Source organism: Macrosteles quadrilineatus, unplaced genomic scaffold, assembly GCF_028750875.1.
Source record: "Macrosteles quadrilineatus isolate MER2022 unplaced genomic scaffold, UCM_ALF_1.0 Scaffold_4__1_contigs__length_99947679, whole genome shotgun sequence".
NCBI lineage: Eukaryota > Metazoa > Arthropoda > Insecta > Hemiptera > Cicadellidae > Macrosteles > Macrosteles quadrilineatus.
Genome location: NW_026542597.1, coordinates 65,961,835 through 65,989,665, shown reverse-complemented (window position 1 = coordinate 65,989,665; position 27,831 = coordinate 65,961,835). Strand labels below are relative to the sequence as shown.

Here is a 27,831-nt window from a genome sequence, read left to right as displayed (position 1 = left end):
ATTTAAGCCAATTTTAAGCATTTCAAAGTTTAAGACACAAAATGTGTTAGGCCAAATTAATTGATTTACGTAATGTTTTTGACCCCTTAAATGGGGTTTATTTGGAAAAAATACGATTTTAATCCTTTTATACACTCTTTATGCTATTACAAAAGCCATATCTGTATTGAAAATCATAGTATTTAAGCCATTATTAGGTATTTCTATGTTGTAAACAGTTTAATTTAAAATCAAAATAACGTAAAAATGAATATCGTTCGTCACAGGCCTGTGTTATATCCCCGAGAACCATTTATTGTAACAATGTACGTGTGTGTTTATGTAGATAGATACAATAGATTTATTTCCATTTAAAAATAAATTTTTATAACACAATCTGTACTTGAAATGAAATAAATTTGTTTATTTCTTATTATGGTTCTTTTATAAAACTTGACAAAATTGAATAGCTTGAAAGTTGAATCTTAAACATTATGGGAGATTTTATAAACCTTGAAGAGGCATATCTCTCAATGTGTAAGGCCTATAATCACCATTTTGGTCTTAAATTGTGAGTAATTTAATGCAGTTTCAAAGTAATTATGGTTGTTTTAATGAAAAATAACGGTAAAGTTATGCTTAAGGGTTAACGTTAGCCAAACTTTAAAAAAATTCAAAATTTGGTAACTTTAGTCGTTGTTTGCGGAATCATATCTTGAAAACTATTAGGCCTGTAATAACCAATTTGGTCTCTTATGATAGGTAATTTAATGTACTTTAAAAATGGTTACGGTTGTTTTCTATGAAAAAGTGTTGCTTCAGGGTCAAAATCGGACAAACGTAAAAATAGTGCGTAATTCTGTCATTTTTAAGCTTTTTTGAGGTGATCCGGAAGGTCGCTGAGGTCGAAAATTTGGATTTAGCATCTCGGTGCTATTACAAACAACATAAAAAAAAGAAACCTACTACCCCATTTCATGCAAGGTAGACTCTGATTTTTATAACAAGGTTACTGGGTTAATATGCTAGAGAGCTAAATTTGAATTTTGAAAAATTATTTAAGTAAAATTATATTGAATTTAAAGCAATTTTGTTACAAAAGTTTTAGGCTATTATCATAGACAAAAAGAATGAAATATTGACTGTCAGCCGTGCTGTGGTTACCATGAGTTCCGGCGCACACCGCTGTAGTTTACGTAGCGCGTACGCTGTAACTACCGTGGCGATCCCAGCGGTGTGCGCCAGAACTTATGGTAACCGCAGCACAGCTGACGGTCTATATTTAATTCTTTTTGTCTATGCTATTATATATTTACATGAAATTAGGTTATTTGAAAATTTTCTATATTGTATTGAATAAATTAACTATTGGTTTGTTTGGTCATATGTTATACAAGATTTGAAAAAAGGAGATGAACGGACATATAAATAAAAGGAAAAACATATGGTGACAGTTAAATTATTCAATAAAAATATCAGGGGAAAAATTGAATTGTTACATAACAAAACCTAACTCTCAATTTTTAAAATCCCATTAGTGTATCCCATGTTGTGTACTTCCACAGTGTCCATTCTGTATCAACCCCTGAATGTGCCTTCAAATTGATTTTTAATTGACAATATTTTCCACATGTTGTAGGTCTGCTGCAGTTATGTGATCTCTCTCCTGTATGAATCGATACATGTCGGTTCAAATGTCCTTTGCGTACAAAGGATTTTCCACACGTTGTGCACTTATATGGTCGCTCTCCAGTATGAAGAAATGCATGTTCTTTCAAATCTCTTTTCTGTAAAAATGATTTTCCACACGTGGTGCACTTATATGGCATCTCTTCTGTATGAACCAAAGCATGTAGTTTCAAACGTCCTTTGTGTGCAAAGGATTTTCCACACGTGGTGCAAGTATATGGCTTTTCTCCTGTATGAATCGATGCATGTTGTTTAAAAACTCCTTTGCGTGCAAAGGATTTTCCACATGTGTTGCACTTATATGGTCTCTCTCCAGTATGAAGAAGTGCATGTTCTTTCAAATATCTTTTCCGTAAAAAGGATTTTCCACACGTGGTGCACTTATATGGCCTCTCTCCTGTATGTATCAAAGCATGTTGTTTCAAATCCCCTTTTTGTACAAAGGATTTTCCACAAGTTGTGCACTTATATGGCTTCTCACCTGTATGAATCAAAGCATGTTTTTTCAAATCCCCTTTGTGTGCAAAGGATTTTCCACATGTGGTGCAATTATATGGCTTTTCTCCTGTATGAATCAAAGCATGTAGTTTCAAAACTCCTTTGTGTGCAAAGGATTTTCCACATGTGTTGCACTTATATGGTCTCTCTCCAGTATGAAGAAGTGCATGTTCTTTCAAATCTATTTTCCGTAAAAAGGATTTTCCACACGTGGTGCACTTATATGGCCTTTCTCCTGTATGTATCAATGCATGAAGTTTCAAATTCCCTTTTTGTGCAAAGGATTTTCCACAAGTTGTGCACTTATATGGCCTCTCTCCTGTATGTATCAATAAATGAAGTTTCAAATCCCCTTTGTGTGCAAAGGATTTTCCACAAGTGGTACACTTATATGGCCTCTCTCCTGTATGAACCAATGCATGTCGTTTCAAATTTCCTTTTTTTACAAAGGATTTTCCACAGGTGGTGCACTTGTAAACAGAATACTTCCTAGAGTGTTCCAACAAATGAATCTTTACATTACCTTGTGTGACAAAGGTTTTCTCACATAATAAACATTTGAAGGGACGCTCACCCGTGTGTAACAATATGTGATTCTTCATTACTGCTTTAGTTGAACAATGTTTTCCACATATTGGACACTTAAAAGGAAGCTCTTTAGTATGCTTTAACATTTTGAATTGCTGTCTTTGTAAAACTTGTCAGACAAGTAAGCAACTAATCAGTTGGTCTTTGTTGTCTATTTAAATGTATCCTTTGTTTGTAGGAATGGTTAAATTTTACAATCAAGTGGATTTCAACCTCATAAAACTTAAAATAAAGTCTTGCTTGGATCTTGTATTTTTATGTGGCCTATTACATATTTTGCAACATACTTGGGGTTTTATAATATGGTTTCTCTTGTATTTTACGTTCCATCATACTATGTATAATTCATAAACAGAATTATCAGATTTTTATTGTGATCACGCCTTAAGAAATAATTAATTGATATTTGCTTTAAAGTCTAAATTTAAAGAGTGAATCACATACTTTCATCAGTTGTTCACAGTGTAGGCCTAATAGCAACATTTCTCCTTTTTATCAGTTGTTTTGAAAGCATTGTCCGAGATTATCTTAATTTGTTTTCTTGCAGTACACTGAGGCTCTTCTTTCTTACGTCTCGTCTGGATATTCTATTGTAAGTTCTGAAAAAGATTATACTTTGTTAAACATATTTTTATAAATTTATTAAGGATACATAATCAATCAACCCATTTTTATCTTATCTAAAGTATAAAAGAGGATGTCAATATATATAATTCCGTAAGTCAAATTTTTGTAAAGAAATTGTGAGTGACTGGATGGCCGTAGAAGGATGGGATGGGTCTTATTTTAAAGGTCTTGACGTGAATTTTGAGGGAAAACTATTCATTTTCATTAATTATGCACCAAAAGGTAGTTACGGAATAAAATATTTCACATTTAAATAACATGGGAATCTAATTTGATGCCTTTTTATTTAGCTTAAACACAGCTGTGATGACAAAAATATAAAAACAAAAACACACCTGAATTTGCATTATTTTGTTATTGTAAAATTGTTAGTGAAGTAGTAAACAACAATAAGTGAAAATTAGATTAAATCTTTTGTGCAAACTTAAATTTGATACTTTTAAACTTAATACTTTACAATGGATTGTTCTTTTGCACAGTAATAATGTATAATGTCGGAAGACTACCACGCAGAGGTGTTGTTCCTTGAAATGAGAACAACAGGCGCCAGATTTGGCACGATATTTGGGAGGAAAATAAATGAATATCGGATGAACATGACGTTATTCCTGTGTATGCATTGCCACTATTAAATGAGATTGCATTACACAGCTAGGACCAATGAACGATGGGTGCATTCATTGTGCAATTTGATTTGGTTAAATTGTGGCGCAAGGCCGAACCTTCACAAAGTTGGCGTTTATTTGAAAACCCCAGTGTTTACCCATGGTCAACTTTATGTTACTTTTGGATGGGCAAAGAGGCCAGATGATGTTAAAATAGTAACTAGACCCAAATAAAGACCAAGGAATCGACCAAAATCAATAATATACAACAAATTTTGTTTTCAGAGAGGTTTTGTTATAGAATTAGGATTTTACAATTTGGATGATGACGTTATATCTATGTGTTTTCCTAAGTGAATTTGTCTTTATTTAAAGAAATCTATATAGATGTAATTAATAGTCATGAAGATTGTTATTGGAAAATGTTCCTTAGTTGTATTATGATTAGAAAGTTTATATTATACACACCGCATGTCCTTTGGAATTTTTATTTTAAACAGAGTAGACATCAACCTACATTATGATATGTAATAACTATCATACATATCATAATATACAAACATGTTAAATGATAAATCAAGGTAGGGTAACCTATGAGACTAATAATTTGTACAAAAATATTACTAGAATATTTTTGAATATAATTTTGATATTTAGAATATATTACTAGGGGCTATTGCCCCTATAAGCCACTAGTTTGTATATATATTTGTTTGTTTGGCAGTGATAAACTCAGACACCGCTGAACCGATTGCCACAAAACTTGGTACATACGTGTAGAATGTCATGGAATAGGTTTATACACCATCAATTTCGTGATCCGTCCATTCGGCTCCGCCCCGGTGGCTCTGGAGTTTCCCATGTTAACCTTATGAGAAATGGAATCAATGAATCTTAACAGCTGTTTCAATTAAACAAGTTGGTTCTGTTCTATGATGTTCAATAGCATTAAAGTTACAAGGATTACCAACAGGGTGCAGCACTATTATTTCTTTTACATTTATGACAACAGCTAATTTGCAGCCAAAAGGTGAATGAGCGTAGCGAACGTACTTCAACCTGGAGGCGATTTAGCATAGCGAACGAGCTCCAACCTAAAGGTGAGTGAGCGTAGCGAACGAACTTCAACCAGGACGTGATTGAGCCATGCGAACGAGATCATCTTGAAAATTAAGAAGTTAAACGGGGCAAAGCCCGCGGGATTATAAATAGTCAAAGGCAAGACAACGTCTGCCGGGTTCAGCTAGTTATTAATATAAACATGAACAGATGTTTTGAGTATGTCACAGGGAGCCTACCAGTAGACCGACAAGATACTTGGTCGTCTGGCCACTAGACCGTCTTTTTTAAATAAATAGATAAATACTGAAAACCAGTACGTCGACAAGTTATTTCGTCGTCAGTCCAGTTGACCGGCCTGTAAAACTAAATTATTATATGCGAGAAACAAACAGCTCGGCAATCGACCCGGCCGACTTACAACTTGCTTGTCTTTTAGGTGGGGATAGGGGACAGAGTGGGAGGAGCTAACCGGGATTACCCAGGAGTTTGATGCGCTTCTCGTGGTCGAACCACGTCGCTCGAGGCTAGAAGCCAGTATTGCCAACTGAAAGTACCAGCTCCGTTGAGCACTACACACGCGGCGTGTTTATATAGTCTGGCGTGCTTAGACCGTTGATGTTGGCGCGCAATTCTAATGGATAGTTTCGTCGTTTCTATGGCAACCGTGCCGTGGCCTTGTTCTTTGTCTCGCGCATTCCTCTGCTATTGTATCATTATCTGCATCGGAAGTGGAGATTAGCTTATATGGATTGAGTCAAATAACAATTTCTTTCGGGATTTTAGCGAATTTCGCCGTAGGTAGCACGGTAAGACCTAGGGTCGGGACCGATTTACTTTTTAATTTTTAAGTCCCAATTTTTTAAGTCCAAAAACACAATTCGTTCAAATCATATATACAGGGTGTTCAAAAAGGCCGGGGACATAATTTACGTACTGATTCCTTTAGATCAAAATAAAGAGAAAATCCAGAAAAAACATTTTTCCCAAAATCACTTTCTTAACAAGGTATTCACCATTTTGTATCTTTTACATCAACTTTTTATCTTTGATTTTTGCAACCGATCTTCATGAAATTTTGTATGTATGTTAAGATAAAATAGACCCATTTTAGAAAATAAATTTATCTTGATTCAACTTCAGTTTTACTAACTGAGTAAGACTTCGCTAAAAAAATGTTTCCCGGTAACACGGGCAATAGAAATTTCTTCCATTGCCCGGGTTACCGGGAAAATACGCAAATTATACGCAAAACGTATACGCAAATTACACAATGTAATGTAATTATGCAAGATGTTGTAAATTTCAACATGTGTAACAGTAAAGTAAGAAATATTAGCCCATGGTTCTTTAGTAGCAACAGTAGTTCGTTAGGATTGTCTATTTAAGTAAGTTGTTATTAGGTGTATAAGTCGTTCATCAAGCGTTATGAAAAAGAAAATCTTTTATAGAAGTCAAAAAAATACACTTAGGGTCTAACCGAAAGGTTGTGCATATAAAATACTAGCTGAGTACCCGTCCTTCGTACGGGGTTGGCATATAAGTATAAAATGCTTATTGTAGTTATATACCAAACTCAAGCTTTGCTTTTGCAATGGGGGAGGACACAGTTTGATAAAATTTCCTTCTTTAAATTTACGGTATACTATAGTATTACACATCTACCGTAGCCATAATGTTCTACCACTTCACCTAAACAATAGAGAAACAATTCGCAAAAAATCACAGATTATTCATGAAATTATAAACATTAACATAACTGTAAACAATCCTACTTTGACAGTTCTCATTGTGTATCACAGTTTTTTGTTGCTGCTTATTAGTTATTTTCATAAATGCAAAAAAATAATAGTGCTGCACCCTGTTGGTAAATCTTATTACTTTTTAATGCTTTTGCATATCATAGAACCAACTTTTTTAGTTTAAACAGCTGGCTGAATTCTTTAATTCCCTTTAAATCCTTATATATAATACGTGAAGGCGATTTCTACAAAACACTACTCCTCCGTTAATAATAAACGTATTTTTACAAACGACGTGTCAAAATAAAGTATTTTTTGTGTAGACGCCCCCTTTCACCAATTCCTGTAATAAAAATCGTCAGGCTTTGCCCCACAGGCCATCAAAGTTGGAGTTTCTCCCATAAGATTAACATGGAGAAATCTAAATATTTAATTGGAAACTTTGTCCCCACTAATTTGAGAGAACAGCTGGGCCTAGAAACTTGGTAGAGGTGTCTAAAGAAAGGTCTTGGTCTGTAGATGAGTTATCAAAAGAAAAACTAAGCAAAATCCCTTAGGACTCTGCCCCAGAAGCCTTTAAAATTCCCTCCACAGAGTTGTTTACATTTTGGCTATGTGAATAATACTGTTTAACAGCTGTTCATTTTTCAATTGTATTTCAAACAGCACATATTTATTGGGCGTTACTGAATTCTACCAAATAAGTATTTGCAATGTTATTTTCAGGTTTTAAAATAGATTTTCTTCTTTATCATGTCATGTTTTGCAATATAACGTTCCATTACGAAATCAGTGAAAAATCCTTTTATCACAGCAATTCTTAAATTATTTCTTATTGAACTATCTTATATCTATTGTATGGGTTGGTGTCTGCCTTTTTCACCACTTTTGCCTACATTTTATCATATTATTCTAGACATATCAAATATTTATGTAGAAATATCTGCTCTTATCGTGTCTAATAAAATCCAAACATAGAAACCTTGCCTAGAATGGTACCCATCTTGACAAATTATTTGCACCTGCCTATATTACGGACTTTGGCGCACTGGGTTGGTAACATTATTGAAAATAACACAACATTTTGGCTGTAAAATATGGTACAAAGAGAAAATATTATTTTAGCAGCTACTGTCATGACAGAAAGGTCATATTCCTTTTAAATTAGATGACATAATCCTTTATAAAATACGTTGATTAACAATATGTAAACGTCAATATAGGTATACGTAACAGCCAAATTTACAGTATTTTTACTTTTTAGAAATGTCCCATTGCTATGTCATTTGCATTATTTGTTGCCAATGGCCCAATGAAGCCGCCAAGACCATATAAACTAGGAGGCCATTAACAGTTCAAGAATAAAATATAACTTCACTATTCTATTCCACTATTCTAACATTCCGTAGAGAGATTATATTGACAACTTTATGTTATTTATGAGGCTGAAAAAACTAACCGACATCCCCCATGTTAAGGAATTTCAGCTTTAACAGTAACCCCACAATCAATTTCTCAAAACTATGCTAGAGGGTTATTCATTGGCACAGAAGTACGATATGAACTGACGCGACGTGACAAAGGAAAAATCAAACTTACACTGTAACGGATATACCTCCCTTTGAAGTTAGAATATGTCTTCCCAAAAAAATATTTTCTTTCCAAATAAAATCATATTACGCTGATGAAATCACGGAAGTGTTTAACTACAAAAGATCCACCAATACGATTTTAATACTATTTAAAGGTTCATCCAAAGGAAGAGATACGACATAACATACTAATAATAACTTCGATTACGTAGAGTATAGGAATCTATATATATAATACGTGAAGCCGTTTTTTGTTAACGCAACTCCTCCCTTATTTGTGGACCAATTTCAACGTTTAAGGTGTCAAAAGATTTGTCTTAATATGTAGTTTTGCAATAAGGTTTTTGAATTTTAAAATTTCTACTCTTAAGGGCGTGAGACCCTCTCAAAGGTCGGGTTTTCCCCATAAGAAATACATGGAACAAATTAAAAAAAAAAAAAACAGCTGTTTAGAAAAAGAAACTCATCAGCTTTTTGGGAGTAAATATTAATGTTTGTAATATTCTGTAGGTTAAGACCAAGTTAAACAGGTAATCAGTTTTGTTGGAAGAACAGAAAATGCCTCAAGTTCAAAGAAGAGATATTGAAAACGGGAGGATGAGACAATTAAGATATCTTATGCGTATAAGGATAGTAGAGAAAGAGAGGCCTGGTCTAACACATACCCATCCAGATACACATCCACTTGGTGAGATGAATAATATTTGCCAGTTCTGCTATGCAACTTACTTTGGAAGTGAAAACATACGAAGCACATAGTATTGTCACGGTGGTAAAGTAAACTTGCCTAATGTCAGATCAAATGAATGCATGCAAGAAATGTTTACTTCTGACACAAGTTTTTTGACTGAATTTACCAACACAATCCATACATTTAAAATCAAAAATAAGAAGTTTCAAAAAATTATTTGCTATTGAAAGTTTTAGTGGCAATATTAGACCAAACATAAGTGAAGGAATTAGTGTTTATTTATTCAACGATCGAGTAGTAACGGTAAAGTTTATTTTTATGATTCATGACAGGCAAATAATATACGCTGTCCAAAAAGAGAAAATGAAAATTGCTATCCAAATCTAATAGCTACAAGAGTTATCCAACCTATTTTGACAAATAAATCCATACTTTCAAATCTTTGGGGACAAATACGTTAACCAACTTTCAATGGGGTTGCTGCTTTTAGCCTATTCAAAAAGATTATGGCTGTCCAGTTGGTAACCCAGAGTCTGTGGGTAAAAAATCCCAACTTTTCAGGATTCTCTACGGAAAAAATTTGTTTGATTAGGGGGATGTTTCAAATCAAAGAAATAAAAAGACCCAACTAAAATTACTGAACACAGGTTATCAGTAAGGCAACAGTTTTCTTCAATTCTCAATGCTGGAAAGACTTTGTTCCAACATGTTATTTTGAATTGAAGCAGATCGTTTAGCATTCATTAGAACTTCTCAGTTAAAACTGAGAGGAGAAATAATGTAGGTGAACCTTGACGACGCAAATAGAGATACTTAAAATTAGTTTCTAACAAGTGTTTAAACAACTCTTATATATAACTAGATTACTCAAATTTAAAAACATAACGTTTTCCTTGGCGTTATGTTTCACGCTATGCGGCTCATTGAGCCGCACGGGTTCTCTAGTGATTTTAATCATTGGAAGATCAAAAAAATTTGGCAACTAACGCAATTAATATCATTATTGTTTTTACACTTATTACTCTCCTATGGCAATGCTAAATGCTTAAAATATGTATATTTCACCCAATTTAATGCAGTTAGATGAATTAACGCAAGCCTTGAAAGTAACCGTCGATTTCGACGGGTTTCACCTAGTATGAACTAATAGTGTACCTGTTGCTCGAATTCGAGCAATTGCGAAGCATTACAGGTGATTAAATGTTGTCTCAATGTCTGTCTTCCTGTCTGTCACGGGCATCTGTAGATGGGCTAACACCCCGTATTCTTTTAATTTAAAATAGTTAAACATTTACTCTACTTTAATAAAATACTTCGTCGAGGTCATTCGGTCATTCGAGGATATTTACTGTAAAATAGAGACGTGATTCCTAATTTCAATTTAACTAATGAATAAATTGTTATTCGATTATTGTCTTCAAGATAAGTGATGGTTACTTAGAAAATAATAATTTAACATGAGCAAATATTACAATATTGTATCTTGTTGCAAAATTAATGTTGATAAATATATTAATAGAATAATGTAGTTGCTGTGAGTGGGATACACTTGATAAACTGTTGGTACATAATGATGATTTACTTTTCGTTTGGAAATATCCACCTTTTAAGGGTTTAAATTTAGGGGTCAGAATTTTATACTCTCGAGATAACGAGATAAACCGTTATAGACTTACGTTTTCAGTTTTGACCCATTTCAATTATAATTAACTAACAGCTAAATTTTATTGTTTATAATTCACTTATGCAATCTGATAAGTTTACCAGGTACCAAACAGGAAAACGTTGTACGATAGGCCAAGGAAGCAAGATTAGAGTTTGGCTTATAAAATGCAGTAACCAAAAAATACTGAATTTTTTCTAATAAATCAGACAATGACGTATGCTAAATTAATTTATTTGATCTTAATAATTGAATCTTCTTTCGTAAGTAATACAACATTGTCCCTAATTGACAACATGCCAGTTTGTATGTTTTGATTTAACCTCAAAAAATTACATGTGAACATTGAACACGTGATCACGATCACTACAGCCAAAAAGGTTCATCCTCAAACTCAAACATAATCAAATAATATACCTCAGCCGCTTCTAGCTAAAAAATTCCAACTCTAGGCCTACATATTTTTGGCCGAGTTTTCGGCCACTGGTTTTCGGGGTTATATTATCTGTGTTTTCGGACATCTAGTTTAGATTAAAACTACATATATTTAAAAATTGAACAGGAAAATATTGTATTTCAACATTCTAAGACATAAAGAAAAACTTTATTGTGTAGACAACGCTATTCCTGGTTTTGTTATAGATTTCAGTAAATTTCAAAGTTAACTGGCAAATAAATACCGGTAACCCAATTGTTAATATTGAGTTACACATTAAACATTGAACATATTAACACCTTCAAGAGGAATGCCACCACATAAACTTACAATAATTTTAGTATTTTTATGTTGATCAGAAAAAATCTAGAGTTAAGTTTGGTCAACGGGATGCCTTTACTTTACACTAATTTTGTTAAACCTTAACAAAAGGAGTATAAACTTAGAAATATTAACTGTTTCGGGATGATAATTTAGCGGGCTTTAACAAGAACTAAGCTTACCTTAACACGCCTTTATTTGCCTTTTCATTTATGACGAAGACAATTTCCAAAATTCCAATAAGGGACGCATTTTGTATCACCACCACAAGACCAAAGCTACCCTGATAGATCAGTAGTAATTCACAAACAATTGTAATATGTTTTATGTCTTGAGCAAAGATGAACTTATATAGTGATTCAAATTATTTATTGAAAATAACATCAACAAAAGTACACAAAGACAAAACAACAAACTGTGTTTTTTTACAAAAGATATGGTGTACGAATATCTATTCTGACATATATACATTGTTGGGCTTTTTAGGGACTTATGTCCCTACAAGCCACTAGTTTGACATATCTCCATTTTGTATTATAATTTTGTCAATTCCACTAATGTTACTGCCATAACGGAGTGCAGACCTTTAATCTTGGACAACTCAAGTCTTTCAACGGCTTTTGAGAGGCAAGTTCTTAAGGCTCTAGTAATTTGGAGACAAATGATTACCTAACGTTATTAAATATTTAGATATGTAACCACATTATTGTCCTAAGTATATGCACTCAAGCATACTGTTTGGGAAACGTGGTATGAGATACACATTTAACCAGATACACTACCAAAACATAAAGTAAATCGGTCCCGGGTAAAGGTCTTACCATGAGTACTACGGTAATAGCTTACTCCCTGACGGGACATTTGCTAAAAGAGAAACCACTAACCAAGAGTCATGAACTAAAATAAACCTCATAAAACTCAGGATAAGGGCGTAGCTTGATACAGCAATGATTATAGAATCTTAATTATTCCCTATATCCATGAATGATTTCTTTGACAACGAATTATTCCCTGGAAAATATTATTACAGCATTTCACAAATATTAGAACAGACTCAGTAGTCAGTATCATAGATCATAAACATAAACAAATGAAGTAACTAAAAGAATTCTATACTAATGAAATTACATTCACATATGGTTTGACAGCTCCATGTTAAATAATGTTTACATTCGGGCTACAGAGCTGCAAAACCATTTCGGTCCGCGGTAGAAACGCTATTTTTCACCACACTATCCCCTATTTAACACTATTTACCACTATAATAATGCACACTGATAGTCAACACAACTACAACTTTAAGGTTATGTGAAGAAATAATTTGAGGAATCAGCAAAAATAAAAATAAATAGTTCATAGGCAACGGTGACAATAAGACAATTCTATTGCAATGCTATGGATTTTAAAACGTTTTTATTAGCTCGCTTTCTTGTCCGGTACAAATTTTGGAATCAATTTTATACCAACTTCCCGATGAGCTAGAGACTTGAAACTTGAAACATAGCTTACAAATGGATGACAATGCAATATTATATCATTTAATTTTCATATTTTCCTTGGGCTACGCCCCATGGGCTTGTTTTTATTAGCTCGCTTTCCTACATATTTCGATATCAATTTCAAACAAAGTTCCTGATGAGCTAGAGACTTGAAATTTGAAACATAGCTCACAAATGGATGACAATGCAATATTATATCATTTAATTTTCACATTTCCCTTGGGCTACGCCCCATGGGCTTCCTAAATTTTTCGTGTTTACATTTTGAAAGAATGTAAATATATCAATTAATTTAAGTCAGCTGTATACACTTAAATTTGACTAGAACATTTCAAAATGAAGATAAAGAATCTGATTGCAGAAAGGTGTTTGTTAATAATGTCAATTGTTTTTTATTTAGTATTCTATGAAGTAAACAATAAATGAAATAGATTGATATATTTATAGCTAGTAGGTAGGCCATACATTCAATCTCATACATAATTATATGAAAATAAACTCAAATAAACCTTAGATTTCCCACATGCCTCTGTCTTAATCTGATATAGATGCTTGAAATATATTTAACATCCACAAACATTGAAAACTAAAAAGTTGAAAATAATTTATAAATAAAAAACCTTTTGAAAACAAAACGTTTTTAAACGCACTAAAGTGTAGGAAATAATTTATAAATATGTGGAGAGTATAAAATATTTGTAAGATTTAAAACGAAAAACGTGGGGTGCATGCAATTGATAATAATACATTAGTTCAATAGGTGAAGGTAATTGTAAATTATATTTTGCATGCACCCCACTTTTTTCGTTTTAAATCTTACAAGTATTTATACTCTCCACATATTTATAAATTATTTCCTACTTTTTAGTGCGCTTAAAAACGTTTTGTTTTAAAAAGTTTTTTTTATTTATAAATTATTTTATTGTGTATTTAAAAAGCATTCATGTTTTAAGTAAGTAAGCGGACAACTGATTTTGCGGCCCCGGGCTGTAAAAACCTGTTCGGTCCCCAAATTACGATGACAGCTGGCATGGCCAGCAAAACGTAACTTTCAGCCACCAATTAACGTATGTAATACAGTCAAAAACATCATAGTGTGGTGAAAACATAATAATTTTTGCAATGTACAAATTAATTAATAGAGAAATGAAGTTTTGTTATTAATTGTTGTAAACTATTTAAGCTGGTTGATAATACAAACAGATGTTTTATAAATAATTTAAATGTACTACTGATATTAAATTTATTTTGATATTTTCTTTAGTACATTAAACATCAGTCCATACGGCGCGCGTACGATATAGTTTTTTTTTCAAACGTTGCGAAATGCTAAATTTCCCTGCCTCTTCAACCCAAGCTATCTACAGAACCATTGCTTGTAAAAATTAATAAAAATATAGCTTACTTTACGCATAAAACTATTGGCTACAACTTTACCACAAACGAAACCTCTCTAACCAAAAATTTAAAAAAAAACTTAGTCGCATGCTAATTTTGTATGGCACAAATCACGATTTTAAACAAATTTTCCCATAAATATCATCAATTTGTGTTAATAAAGTTGATAGCTTGTTTTGAATTCCAACCAAAAAATCAGCAAGTAGTACTAACCAAAAATCTGCCAATTAAAATTGTAGCACAATTTTAAGTAGGTCAAAACAAAAAAATATTGAAGTCATACGTCGAGAGAACTATCGTTCTTTTGAACACACTATACTTTTGACCTAATGCGATTTCTACATATTGAGACAGCAAAATAGATTGTTAAGCAAATATATATTTTTTCGTAGGAACTGTTCACTTCGTCAATTATCAATTACCTAGCTTTTGGCTATTATTTAAGATGGGGATGCCACTATGTGCGTATTTTAACCCAAATATGAGTTAAGGATGAGTGGCACGATCTTGTGGTTTTGTTAGTGACTAAGGATTGTTAGTAAACAACCCATTAGGTCAACTTCATATACACAGCCGACGTTTTTAAGACTGACTTAATACTTTTTTAACCGAATGGGACTATCGACCTAGCTACAGCACATATCATTTTTGGATCTAACAGTACAAGTATAAATTAGTTGACATCTGTCCTATAACGACTCCAAATTGCCCAGTTTGAAAACACGCTTAAAAACTGAAAGAAGGATTGTTAAATCTAATGCCCTGATTTATGGCCCTTCCAGCCCTTGAGGGGACGATGACGCGTTTGAGTAAAATAGAAAGTGGATTATTTCACTGTTAATGTATATATTTACTGATATTTAGGCCTACTTATTGCAGTATTTGGTTATTCATCGATAATTTCTAAAGCTCTTTAACTTAAAATCAAGATGATATATTATTGAAGAGAGAGGTTTGGGTTATTATCAATTTTGACTCAAACCCAGGTCTAACGATATTTCCTACTGTCTAAATTAAAATGAAATTTTCAGCCATAACTGTGCTATATTAAAAAAGGATAATAACAATGTTTATTTATTCTGTTTCCATATGCTATAATATACAGGATATATTCTCCTCAATCGGGGTCATGGCTTGTTATACCGATCATTGTTTAAGTGATTACAATCGTTGAATAACCGCTATTTGCAAAGGAGTTTAAAGTATGAAGTAGTGAGTTTCAATTATAGAATTCGCGGAGAATTCTAATTTAACTATACTATTGACACCACTTTCTTAGCTGTAATGAAATGTTCAAAGTGAGTTTTTACAAATAGGTTTCATGTTATTCTTCAATCATTTAATTGTAGTAGCTAAATAAAACATTTATTAAATTGAATTAAATTAATATATGCCTATTTATATTCACTGTACTGTATATAAAAAAATATTGATTGAGAAACAAACAATTACACGTAATAAAAAACCTCACTAGTCCGCTGCATTGTGATAGCTTAAAATCGTCGGAATAAAAACCGCCGCTACAAGATACAGAAGTTGGTACGCCTGCAGCGCCCTCCACAGCTGCGCGCGCCGCTGGCACTGCTGCTCAGCACATCCCCACCTAAAAGACGAGCAAGTGGTATGTCGGTCGGGTCGATTAACGACAAGTTGGTTTCTCGTATATAATAATTTAGTTTTACAGGCCGGTCAACTGGACTGACGATGAAATAACTTGTCGACGTACTGGTTTTCAGTATTTATCTATTTAATTTAAAAGACGGTCTAGTGGCCAAACGACCAAGTATCTTGTCGGTCAACTTGTGGCCCCCCTATGTCACAAGGTTGATCACAAGAACACTACTGGACCTATTGACCTTACATTTTGTGGGAATATAGCTAAAATAATTTAGATTACCATAAGCCTATTTTAATTTTGAAACTCTCCTAGAAATTTACACCATTGGCTTCAGAATTTGTACTGCTTTTTGTATAAATCTTGTAACATGTAAAATTTTGCCATGCAATTTTTTTTGCGTAAGGGGCAGATTAGCTCCAATGCAAGGTCACAAATGTAAATTTGTAAATCTCGCCAACGTTTGAGTCGGCGGCTTCCATTTGCACAGCGCCAGGCTCTCTGTGCATGCCCAACTGGACCTGCGCACAAGTGTCGTCCCCGGGCGTTGCACCACACGCAGCTCCTAGAGACAGTCGAGGCCAGGACACGAGAGAGCGAACTTCACGTTACCTGACAGTCGAGTCAGGGAGTCGATCATACCCACTACGGGGGCACAAGACAGACGACTGTCGACCATGCACGGTTCTACAAGGACTGAGGACCACGACTCTGTGTAAGGTAGTCATCAAATCAAATCAAATCATTCTTTATTTTGTAATATCATTAAGAATAATACAATGGCGTCAATAAAAACACAATAATATAACTTAAAACTAGTAGGCTACAAGAGTTTTTTTTTTTTTGCTTAACAATATCATGTAAAATTTATTGCAAGTTAATGGTTCAGATCGGATTCAAGGAATTCCTTCAAGGAGTAGGCAGGTCTGTCTATCAGCCACTTAAAAAACAGCCTAAAAAAGCAGCCTAAAAATGATAGGAAACTTAGCCAGATAGTTACATAAAAATATTCTCTAATAACTTCTGAACACAGAAACCTTGTCTAAAATTGTATCTTGACAGATGATTTGCAGTGGCCTATTACGGAACTTGGCCCACTTGCTCTGAAGTAAGATTTTTGAAAATAACACTGCACTAGACTGTAAAAAATTGGCACAAATAGTTAAGCGGCAGCTGTCATGACAAGAAAGTCGTGTTCCCTTTAAACTAGATCACATCATCCTTTATAAGATACGTTGATTAACAAAAATATGCATGTAAACCTAACTGTGAATTTACAGTATTTGCTTTTTGGAAATGCAGCATTGCTATGTCACCTATATATTAATTATGTAAGACGATTCTTTGCGTCAAAATTTTGGGCGGTTGGGATATTGTAGAATGGCGGGAGAGGGCTCAAATTATAGGTCTCGATACCGTGACAGTGGGGAAAATAGTGGAATTCCCAAAACTTTAACACAAAATTAGATACAATGTAAAATTTCCTCCGTAAGATTAGCATTAGAAGCCATTTACTGATGATTTTTTTAAATCATCCAGCTGATGGTGATTTATCACTAAGCCAGTAACCAATATTACATTGGGATTACTCTTGCCAGTAAATTCTGCAATATACTGTATACCGTATAAAACCAGGGAAAACGTTACCTAAAATAATTAAGACTTTATAGTTATGTCTTAGAAAGTTGAAATCAATTGTTTAAATGTGCAATTTGCAAACTTGTGTATTAGTGAATTAGTTAAGCGTATTAAAAGTAGGGTAGTAAGTACAACCATAGGAGATGGCTCAAGTCAAAGGAATTGAACTTAGAATGGCTGAAAAAAATAATGACGAATAATAAATTTTTCCTTCAAATTTTAAGGTTATTAATGTGTTGAAGGAATGTTTAACATGAAATAGCCACATTGACTAAATAATAAACGATTCAAGATTAAATGAACAACTTCTGCTTTGTTTGAATTTCAAAACATATGTTAAAGATTTATTCTACACTTTTTTTTAAATTGTGACGCAAAATTCTACGGGGGGAATAAACTAGTATTCACCAAGTCAGGCTAGGCCTACCCCTAGAACGGGCCACACTCAAATTTCTTCCCCGGAGTGCTCAGAAGGAGCCGAGAAAAATCCAGGGGTCGATACGAAGTTGTCACGGCTTTGACTGATCAATTTATTTAAAATTTAATCGAAGGCTCAGAGCTCAGGAAACGTTCAGGAAATCCTGCAGACGCTCAGTTGGAGCTATTTCATCCTCACCTTCGCTAACGTGTTTTGGTAAATTTTGCCTAACTTTTAGTATGACTCTGTAGGGCCGACGAGTATCCAATCTTAAGCCAATGCGATTTAAATACTCGTAATAAACTGTGAACTATCTGGCTAAAGTCGTTGGTAAATAATATAAAATCGAATATAAGATAAAAGCAATTCCTACAGAGTCGTCGGGGCCTAATCAATATAATTGGACGGATAATTTAACGTGAGTGGTTTAAAATAAATTTAATACTGATTTTTGTAGCTGATTATTCAACTCAGCCTGCTCCCAAGACTCGATTCTTTCACCCGCCAAAGACGGGGTTTAGAACTCAGACGACGAGTCTCGGGGTATTAAAACGTCGAATTAACTGGAATAACTTAAGTAATAATTCAATCGTGAAACGAACGGAATTAACGTAATTTAATAGCCAATTGGTTTAAAAGAGCTGAAAAATATCCACCGCTAGTCACTGGCAGGCAGGAACTGGCGGGTTTTGTACGAGTCGGCAAGAACTAAGTTAATAAAATTTAGAAACTCATAATCGAACGTAAACGGATAAAATAAATGGCAGACGAATATGCGTATGTTAGAAAAAGAATATTTAAAAGAAAGTAGGAAAGTCTGAAAACGTAGCTAACCTGAATCAATATCGTATGGCGAAGTTAGTTTCGTTGCACGAAGAGGCTTCTCGTTAACGAGTCGACGGTCGAACAGCGAATAATCCTTGTCCGGCTCAAATCCCGATTTCCTCGGCCGCGGCTCAAGCGCTGCGGTGGCGATTTCGGAAACTAGCCAACAGCTGATCGGGGATTCGCCTGTTGAGCCGGTCTAGTTGTCGTCTGTCGTTGGTCAACAAACACCATTTCGAGGTTAAGTGATGTTGTCATCGGCGTTAAATATTCGTAAAATCGGTCGTTTTAACTTTATTATGTGAAACGAAGTGCTATTATGAATAAATATATCGTTGTGGGTGTGTTTGTGTACTTCACTGTTATTAAAAGTAGGCCTACGTTCTTTGGCCCATAGCCCAAGCTATGGCCAACACATAGGCCTAGGAGTAGGATGTTGTGGGTAAAAATCGGGTAAGTTATGGTGTTTGTTGACTAGCAATACGTTTTTACCCCCTTTAAAATTTGGTACCTCACACCCCTTACCAACTTTACAAAAAAAGAGAAAAAAAAAGATTTCAAACGTAGGGGGGTTAATCCAAAGGTCTCGTAGAAGGGGTAGCTGAAGAAACGGCGTTAAATCGGAAGAGGTCGTGTACGAGAGGGAAAAGGAAACGAAAAAAAATAAAATCTTCTTGATAACAAAATAAAAAGGACTTCTTGAACGAAAATAAAAACCAAACTGGTATAAAAACACCTCTCGTAAAATCGGAAAAAAGGATGAACGAAAAAACATAACAAAAAAATACTTCTGAATCATTGAACGTAAGGAAATGATTCGTCGGCCCTCAACGTTGGTGGTAGGGCTTCAGGTCCTTCACGTGAACCACGTGTGACACCCCCGTGCGCACGTCTCTCACCACGTACATGTTGGCCCCACGCCGCTCCTCAACCTCGCAGGGCCCGTCGAACTTGGGCGCGAGCTTCCCAACCACGGCGTCGGCCGCGGAAGACAGCGTGTGAGTCCGCCGCAGCACGCGATCGCCGTTGCGGTACCTCACCTCCCGCCGGCGGAGGTTGTAGTACCTTGCCTGCTGCTCGTAGGCGGTCTTGAGGTTGGCGTGGACCTTTTCGTAGAGGCGTTCGAATTCTCTGCTGCGGCTATCGTGGACTTCGGCGAGCGTTGGCTGTCCGTCAACGTCGGGTGTCGCCTCCAACGTTTTCCCTCGGACAGCTTTCGGGACTCTGAGTTCGCGGCCTAACGTTAGCATCGCCGGCGTGTAACCCGTCGAATCGTGGACGGCGGTGTTTATGGCGAACTGGAGCTCGGCGATATGGGCGTCCCATGACCTATGATTTTCTTTCACAAACTGAGAAATCATGGTCTTCACAACGCGGTTGACTCGTTCCACCGGGTTCGATTGCGGACTGTAGGGAGCTGTGTTCGTGAAAGTTATGTCCCAATCCGTCGCCAGGTCTCTAAAGAGGTTCGAAACGAACTGAGTCCCGTTGTCGGTGATAATGGACTCAGGTGCTCCGTATCGAAGGAGCATCTCTTTAGTTTTGCTGACAACGTTCTTGGCCGTTGCCGACCCGATAGGACATAACTCAACCCACTTGCTGTACGTGTCCTGGATCACCAGCAGGAATCGGTGGCCCTTGCCCGATCTGGGTAGCGGACCCACTAGGTCGGCGGACACCGTGTACCACGGACCTTTTGGAGCCCGGAAGTACATCTTCCCTGCCGGTTTCGTCTGCGCCACCTTGTACTTTTGGCAGGCATCACAGGATCTCACGTAGGCTTTCGTCTCCCGACGCTTACTGACATTTATATTTGAGTAATTGTAGTGTAAATTCAATTTTTTGTATGAAGTGGAATGACCTCATCGACCACTCTTAGAAAAGAATTTGGGAATAAAGATGAAATAGGTTCGTACAGATCCATATATAACAGTAAAACCTAGAGGTAGTTTCCATTTCATTACGTTTCTAACCATAACTAACAAAAAATATACATGTCGAAGATGCTAATGAAAAGTTATTTTGATATTGGTTTCGATAACTGAGTAATGGAACCGGAACCCTAACAAGTCGCAAAAAAGTTAGGAATCAGGCATTGATTAGGCAAATTTTTTATAGAATATTTAACCAATCGCACCTTTAGAAGGATTACCACCACATAAACTTACACTAGGCTAATAGCAGTTTGTTCAATAATGATTAGAAACAAATCTAGGGTTGAGTTTGATCAGTTGGACGCCTTTACAGCTCTTTCCACTAATTTTCTTAAGCATTTACAAAAGCAGCATCATTTTAGAAATAATAACTGGGTCGGGGTGCTAATTTAGTGGTTTAGACCAAGAACTAAGCTTATCGCAACAGAACTTAATTTGCCTATTCATATTTGACAAAGACAATTTCCAATAATTCACAACTTAATTTGCCTATTCATATTTGACAAAGACAATTTCCAATAATTCAATCAGAGAAGCCTTATTATCATCATTAACCAAAAGACCAAAGATTATTCAGATTCATTCAGATTTAACAACGTTAAAACGTTTCAGGGTTTAACAACGTTTCTTCATTCTGCAGAAAAGATCTTGAGAGAGGTGGAGTCTGTATACTCGCCAAAAATGGCCTTTGTTGTCAAACAATTGATTTGGATTTGTATTGCCACGAGGGCGAGTGTGAATTAGCCGGAGCACTAATCGATTGTGGAGGAGAAACAGTTGTTCTCGTTGCAGGCTATAGACCACCTACAAATAACCATCAAATCTTTCTTGACTGCTTAGCAGAATGCCTCGATAAATACAATAATTACAAAAACAAAACCATAATCGTAGGAGATTTTAATATAGATTTGGCCACTAAATCGTTTACAGCCTCTCAATATATCACTACAATGGACTCCTTTGGACTGACCAACAGAGTTAAATCCTTTACTAGAGAATTCAAAAGCTCCAGAACTCTTATTGATCACGTGTTTACGAACAGTGAGGATGAGAATTTCAGATGTTCCGTGATAGTGTCAGCCCTCTCAGATCACCACGCCCAACTTGCTACATTAATACTTCCAAACACAAAAACATCGTCAGCGCCCAGATCAATATTTTGTAGAAAGTTTACACACTCAGCTAAAGAATATTTTGAGATATTGTTAAAGGAAGAAAATTGGGAATCAGTATACTCCCTAGATGATGTAAATGATAAATATTCAGCTTTCGAGACAACGTTAATTCACTTTTTTAACACCGCGTTTCCCAAGAGAGTCTTGAAAAACAAAATAGCAAAAGATAGGAGGAAAATAGTTCTTGGACCTGATACAATTGAGTTAGGAAGAACTGTTCGCGAACTTTATATAAAAACTAAGGATCTTAACTCAACACATTATATGAGACAATACTACTTTCACATGAAACAAAAATATAGATGCCAAATTAGACAGATAAAATCAGCCCAGATACTAAAAGAAATCAACGGCTCCGACAACAAATCTAAAGCAATATGGCAAACAATAAATAAAAATAAAAAATGTAAGGACAATGAAATGAAACCGATTAAGATTATCAATGACATTGGTCAAGTGGTAAGCGATTCCACCGCTGTTGCTGAGATGTTTAATACATTTTTCTTGAACGTTGGAAACAAGTCCAAAGGAGTCCACAGCTTAAACACTATAAGCTCAGTAAGAGACTCGTTTTTCCTCTACAAAACAGATGAAATTGAGATCTTAAGAATAATTCATGAGATGAAAAATAAGAAGTCTTCCGGGGCGGACGAAATTTCTCCAAATATAATTAAAGAAATTGGACATATAATAGCAAAGCCCCTAGCCAACGTGGTCAACAGTTCTTTTGAAGCAGGAACCTTCCCTGACCTATTAAAGACCTCCGTTGTTAAACCACTGTATAAAAAAGGCATACCAACCACTTGTGATAACTACAGACCTATCACTCTAGTTTCGACCATTTCGAAAATATTTGAAAAAGTAGTAATAAAAAGATTAGTACAATTTTTAGAAAGAAATAATATTATGTTTAAGAAGCAATTTGGATTCGTAAAAGGGAAATCAACCACCAATGCAATGTTTACACTTATAACAAAAGTAGTACGGGCTCTTGACTCAGGAGAAAATGCTTTAGGGTTTTTCTTTGACCTGAGCAAGGCATTTGATACTGTAAATCACGATATGCTCATCAATAAACTAGAATCTATTGGTGTTAGGGGGCTGGCACAGGAGTGGTTCTCCTCATACCTTAGAAAGAGGGAGCAATTCATTGAGGTCAGAGGTGTTGACAGTTCTGGGTGTGCTCGACCCTTTGTCTCCTCTCGGGACACCGTCACTTGTGGGGTTCCCCAGGGATCTGTCCTCGGACCTGTGCTGTTTCTGATCTATATCAATGAACTGCCTTCAAGTGTTGAGGCTGGAGAGATCTGTCTTTTTGCGGATGACACGTCTTTAGCTCTGTCTGGCTCAACTTCCGAGGAATTAGAATTAAAATCTTTTATTGAGGCAAATAACGTAAAGCAGTGGTTTGACTCCAATTTCTTAAATCTCAACCCCAACAAAACTGAATTGCTCCGTTTTTCAATCCAAGGCAATCCACACACAACTATCCTTTTAGACAACGTGGAAATTGAGTCCACAGAAGGCGTCAAGTTCCTTGGTTTAATATTAGACAAACACCTTCGTTTTTATGACCATATCGACAGTGTGTGTACGAGGGTTGGTTCCGGCATCTTTCTTTTAAAACAATTGTCAATTTTTTCTGATCAGAACGTCCTTATGACCGCCTATTATGGGGTCATTTTCCCTCATTTAGTATACGCAGTGCCGGCATGGGGATGTGAGAATGGAAGGACCAGATTTCTATTTCGACTTCAAAAGAGAGCAATTCGAACCATCTTTAAAATCAGCTCACGAACTTCATGCAAAGATTTTTTCCAGTCTTCAAATATTTTAACTTTTCCATGCATATACATCCTTGAAACACTCTCTTTTCTGAAAAAGAACATTTCCATTTTTTCAAGTTCCAGATCATGTCCATATTCTTTGCGAAACAGTCTTAATCTTCAGATACCAAAACATTCAACCACCTTTTTCAAAAAACATCTTTATTATAACGGTATACTGCTTTTCAATGCACTGCCAACACATCTAAAAATTGAGTCAAACCCTGTTGTTTTTAAAAAATCACTTCGAAAATTACTGGTGTCCAAGTGTTACTACCGTGTCCGTGATTTTATTGCTGATGGGTAGTCATGGGCATATGGTATGCTTGGTTCATGAATTGATTACATGTAAATATTGTTTGTTTTAGTAGTTATTTTATAGTTTATAAGACAATTTGTATTTTTTTTTTATGTATATTGACTTAGCCAATGCATTCATGTAAATCTGGCCAAATAAATGATTTATGATTTATGATTTATTTATGATTATTTATTGAAAATAACACCAACAAAAGCAACAAACTGTTTTTAACACAAAAAATATGTTGTACTGACCTATTCTGACACATCAGGGCATAAAATAACATGTTAAAATAGCGCTCAGATTTTGTAGCCCATTGGCAATGGGTGGTGCTAGCATATTTTTTTACGATTCATATTCTAAATGTATTGGAATTTATTTTGTTTAATTTTTCCTGCTTTTTTTGTTTAACCAACATGTATGGTCGCCATTTCATTGAAAAGTATTTAAGTATGGTTACTTAGCAACCCATAAGGCCAATGTTATATAGTTTTGACTTTTAATTTAATTTTTTACATAATTAGATTTTTGTTGGAAGTTTTAACTGCATTGAACAAGTTTTTAGGCAAGAAATTAATTATTTACAACATTTGAAAGAAATCGCCAAAGAATGTGCCGTCAAATTACTTTTGGATTGACAAGACTTTCCACATGTGTTGCAATTGTGTGATCTCTCTTCTGTATGAATCAAAGCATGTCGATTCAAATGTCCTTTGTGTGCAAATGATTTTCCACACGTGGTGCACTTATATAATTTCTCTCCTGTATGAAGATATGCATGTTCTTTTAAATATCCTTTGCGTGCAAAGGATTTTCCACATTTGGTGCACTTATATGGTTTCTCTTCTGTATGAATCAATGCATGTCGTTTCAAATCCCCTTTGTGTGCAAAGGATTTTCCACATTTGGTGCACTTATATGGTTTCTCTTCTGTATGAATCAATGCATGTCGTTTCAAATCCCCTTTGTGTGCAAAGGATTTTCTACACGTGGTACACTTATATGGCCTCTCTCCTGTATGATTCAATGCATGTTTTGCCAAATTTCCTTTGGTGGCAAATGATTTTCCACACGTGGTGCACTTGTATAATTTCTCTCCTGTATGAAGATATGCATGTTCTTTTAAATATCCTTTGCGTGCAAAGGATTTTCCACATTTGGTGCACTTATATGGTTTCTCTTCTGTATGAATCAATGCATGTCGTTTCAAATCCCCTTTGTGTGCAAAGGATTTTCTACACGTGGTACACTTATATGGCCTCTCTCCTGTATGATTCAATGCATGTTTTGCCAAATTTCCTTTGTGTGCAAATGATTTTCCACACGTGGTGCACTTATATAATTTCTCTCCTGTATGAAGATATGCATGTTCTTTTAAATATCCTTTGCGTGCAAAGGATTTTCCACATTTGGTGCACTTATATGGTTTCTCTTCTGTATGAATCAATGCATGTCGTTTCAAATCCCCTTTGTGTGCAAAGGATTTTCTACACGTGGTACACTTATATGGCCTCTCTCCTGTATGATTCAATGCATGTTTTGCCAAATTTCCTTTGGTGGCAAATGATTTTCCACACGTGGTGCACTTGTATAATTTATCTCCTGTATGAAGAAGTGCATGTTCTTTCAAATATCCTTTGCGTGCAAAGGATTTTCCACATTTGGTGCAATTATATGGTTTCTCCCCTGTATGAATCAAAATTGAAATGAAAATGGTATCTTGACAGATGATTTGCAGTGGCCTACTACGGAACTTGGCCCACTTGCTCTGGAGTAAGATTTTTGAAAATAACAAAGGAAGGTCATGTTCCCTTTAAACTAGATCACATCATCCTTTATGAGATACGTTGATAAAAATGTGCATGTTAACCTAACAGCCAATTTACAGTATTTGCTTTTCGGAAATGCAGCATTGCTACGTTATTATTTTTAAACTATTCTAGGAATACACCCCTCTGGCTTCCGAATTTTCATGCTATCCTTATGAATAAACTAATTATTGGAATTACAATAATTATAGTTGGTTCAAAAATTTAGGCTGTTTGATTTGTAATGGGGTTCCCTTATCCTTATATATAATACGTGAAGGCGCATTACACTATTCTTCCGTTGATAATGGACGGATTTTTACAAACGATGTGTTAAAATTAAGTTTTTTTTTCTGTAAAATCTTACCAATATCTGTAATAAAAGTCCTTGGGCTTTGCCCCACAGGCCATTAAAAATCCCAATGTATTTATTATGATGGAAAGATTTTGTTTACTTAAACAGACGAATAATTTGTATTAATTACAGCTGTTCTTAGTAAACAAATGATACACACAAGAGCTTTTGTTTTCAGTTTTGATAACTGGAGTGGAGTGATTGATTACATTATCTTTGAGTTGACTCTTTCAAGTCATCGGAAATCATGAATGTTATTCGTTTTGAAATATAATGCCTGTAATACTTTGCAATTGCTCGAATTTGAGCAACAGGGGCACTAGTTACTTTAAATGCTTTATCAATGTTGCAGCTGATTGGCGTTTGTAAAAATGATTGCTTATATTTACTTTTTGAATTCTGTTTCTATCAGCAGAAAGTAGAATTAATTAGTAGTAATTCTATAAAAACCCCTGCTGCAGCGAACCTGCAGGATAAGCGAATTTCTATTTACCTGCCTAGATGTCCACTTAGATACTCCCTTAAAATTTAAAGATTTATTTAGTATTTAATCCTATATCAGGCCCATGTTGAGTTTCTGGATTAAAAACATGGGATGATGTCATCGTACATAGTATCACAATGCCTAAAAGCGAATACAGTAGACTCCCTCTTATACGGACTCCTCGGGACCGAGGCCAGGCCGGATAACAATTTTTCCAGGTAAACCGACGTCCCCAAAAACTTGTTAAAACGGACCGTTTTCTGTGGTATTCGACTTAAATATAGGAGACTATTTTATTTAGACACGTGATCACTGGTCTCAAATCTTTCCCACGAGAACAGTTGTTTCAGTACCGCCTACTTCCTGCCGATCTAGTCCGGTTAAATCAATGTGCTGATCAAATTTTTTAGGTTAAAGAAATGTCATTTCCGCCGAGTGTAGTCCGGTTAAACTGATGTCCAGTTAAAAGGTGTCCGGATAAGAGAGAGTCTACCTGTACGTGCCTTAGTGCAAAATCTCATGTATCAGAAACCAATAACTACATTTTATTAATTATACCTACATTGCTGGGTTTTGCCTGTAACTACAGTTCTACAGATTGTTGGAAGTCGTATGATAGTAGATTGCGGGAGTCAGCTTTCAGCTTTTAGTCCTAGAATTTTAGGGAATAAAAAGCCATTCGACCTAACAAATTCGGACTAAGTGAAAACTTTGCACAGTTGTTAAGTAAGCCTAAATAAATAAAATATCAAAAGTCCCCATAAATCCCGGTTGTGCTTCAGCCGCCATCTTGGAAAATGGCAACCAATTTTCACTTTTTTTACAATATTTCACAAACTATTGGTATTAGAGAATTTTAGTAAATACAAAAGTTAAAGAACGTCTAAAAATACATCTTTTTTATATTTCAAGGTTTGCTCTATCTCTAACGGTTATTGAGATAAATAATAAAAGTTAGTATTAAATTTAAAATTCCCATGTTATTCTTATGGAGGAAAAAAATTGTTGCAGTTTGCTTATTTATCGATATATTTTGATTAAACTTGGCAAATTTATTTATTTCAT

General features: G+C 35.1%; 1 protein-coding gene across 1 annotated transcript in view; it reads right to left on the bottom strand.

Annotated features, from left to right (window-relative positions):
* Positions 1-645: 645 nt before the first annotated feature.
* Positions 646-27,831, bottom strand: part of LOC128991916 (gastrula zinc finger protein XlCGF57.1-like) — a 35,265-nt gene continuing 8,079 nt past the window's right edge. Inside the window, exon 2 of the mRNA XM_054415200.1 lies at positions 646-3,353. Within this exon, the coding sequence (XP_054271175.1) occupies positions 1,503-2,840 (1,338 nt within the window). The 5' untranslated portion in view covers positions 2,841-3,353 and the 3' untranslated portion in view covers positions 646-1,502. The remainder of the gene's footprint in view (positions 3,354-27,831) is intronic.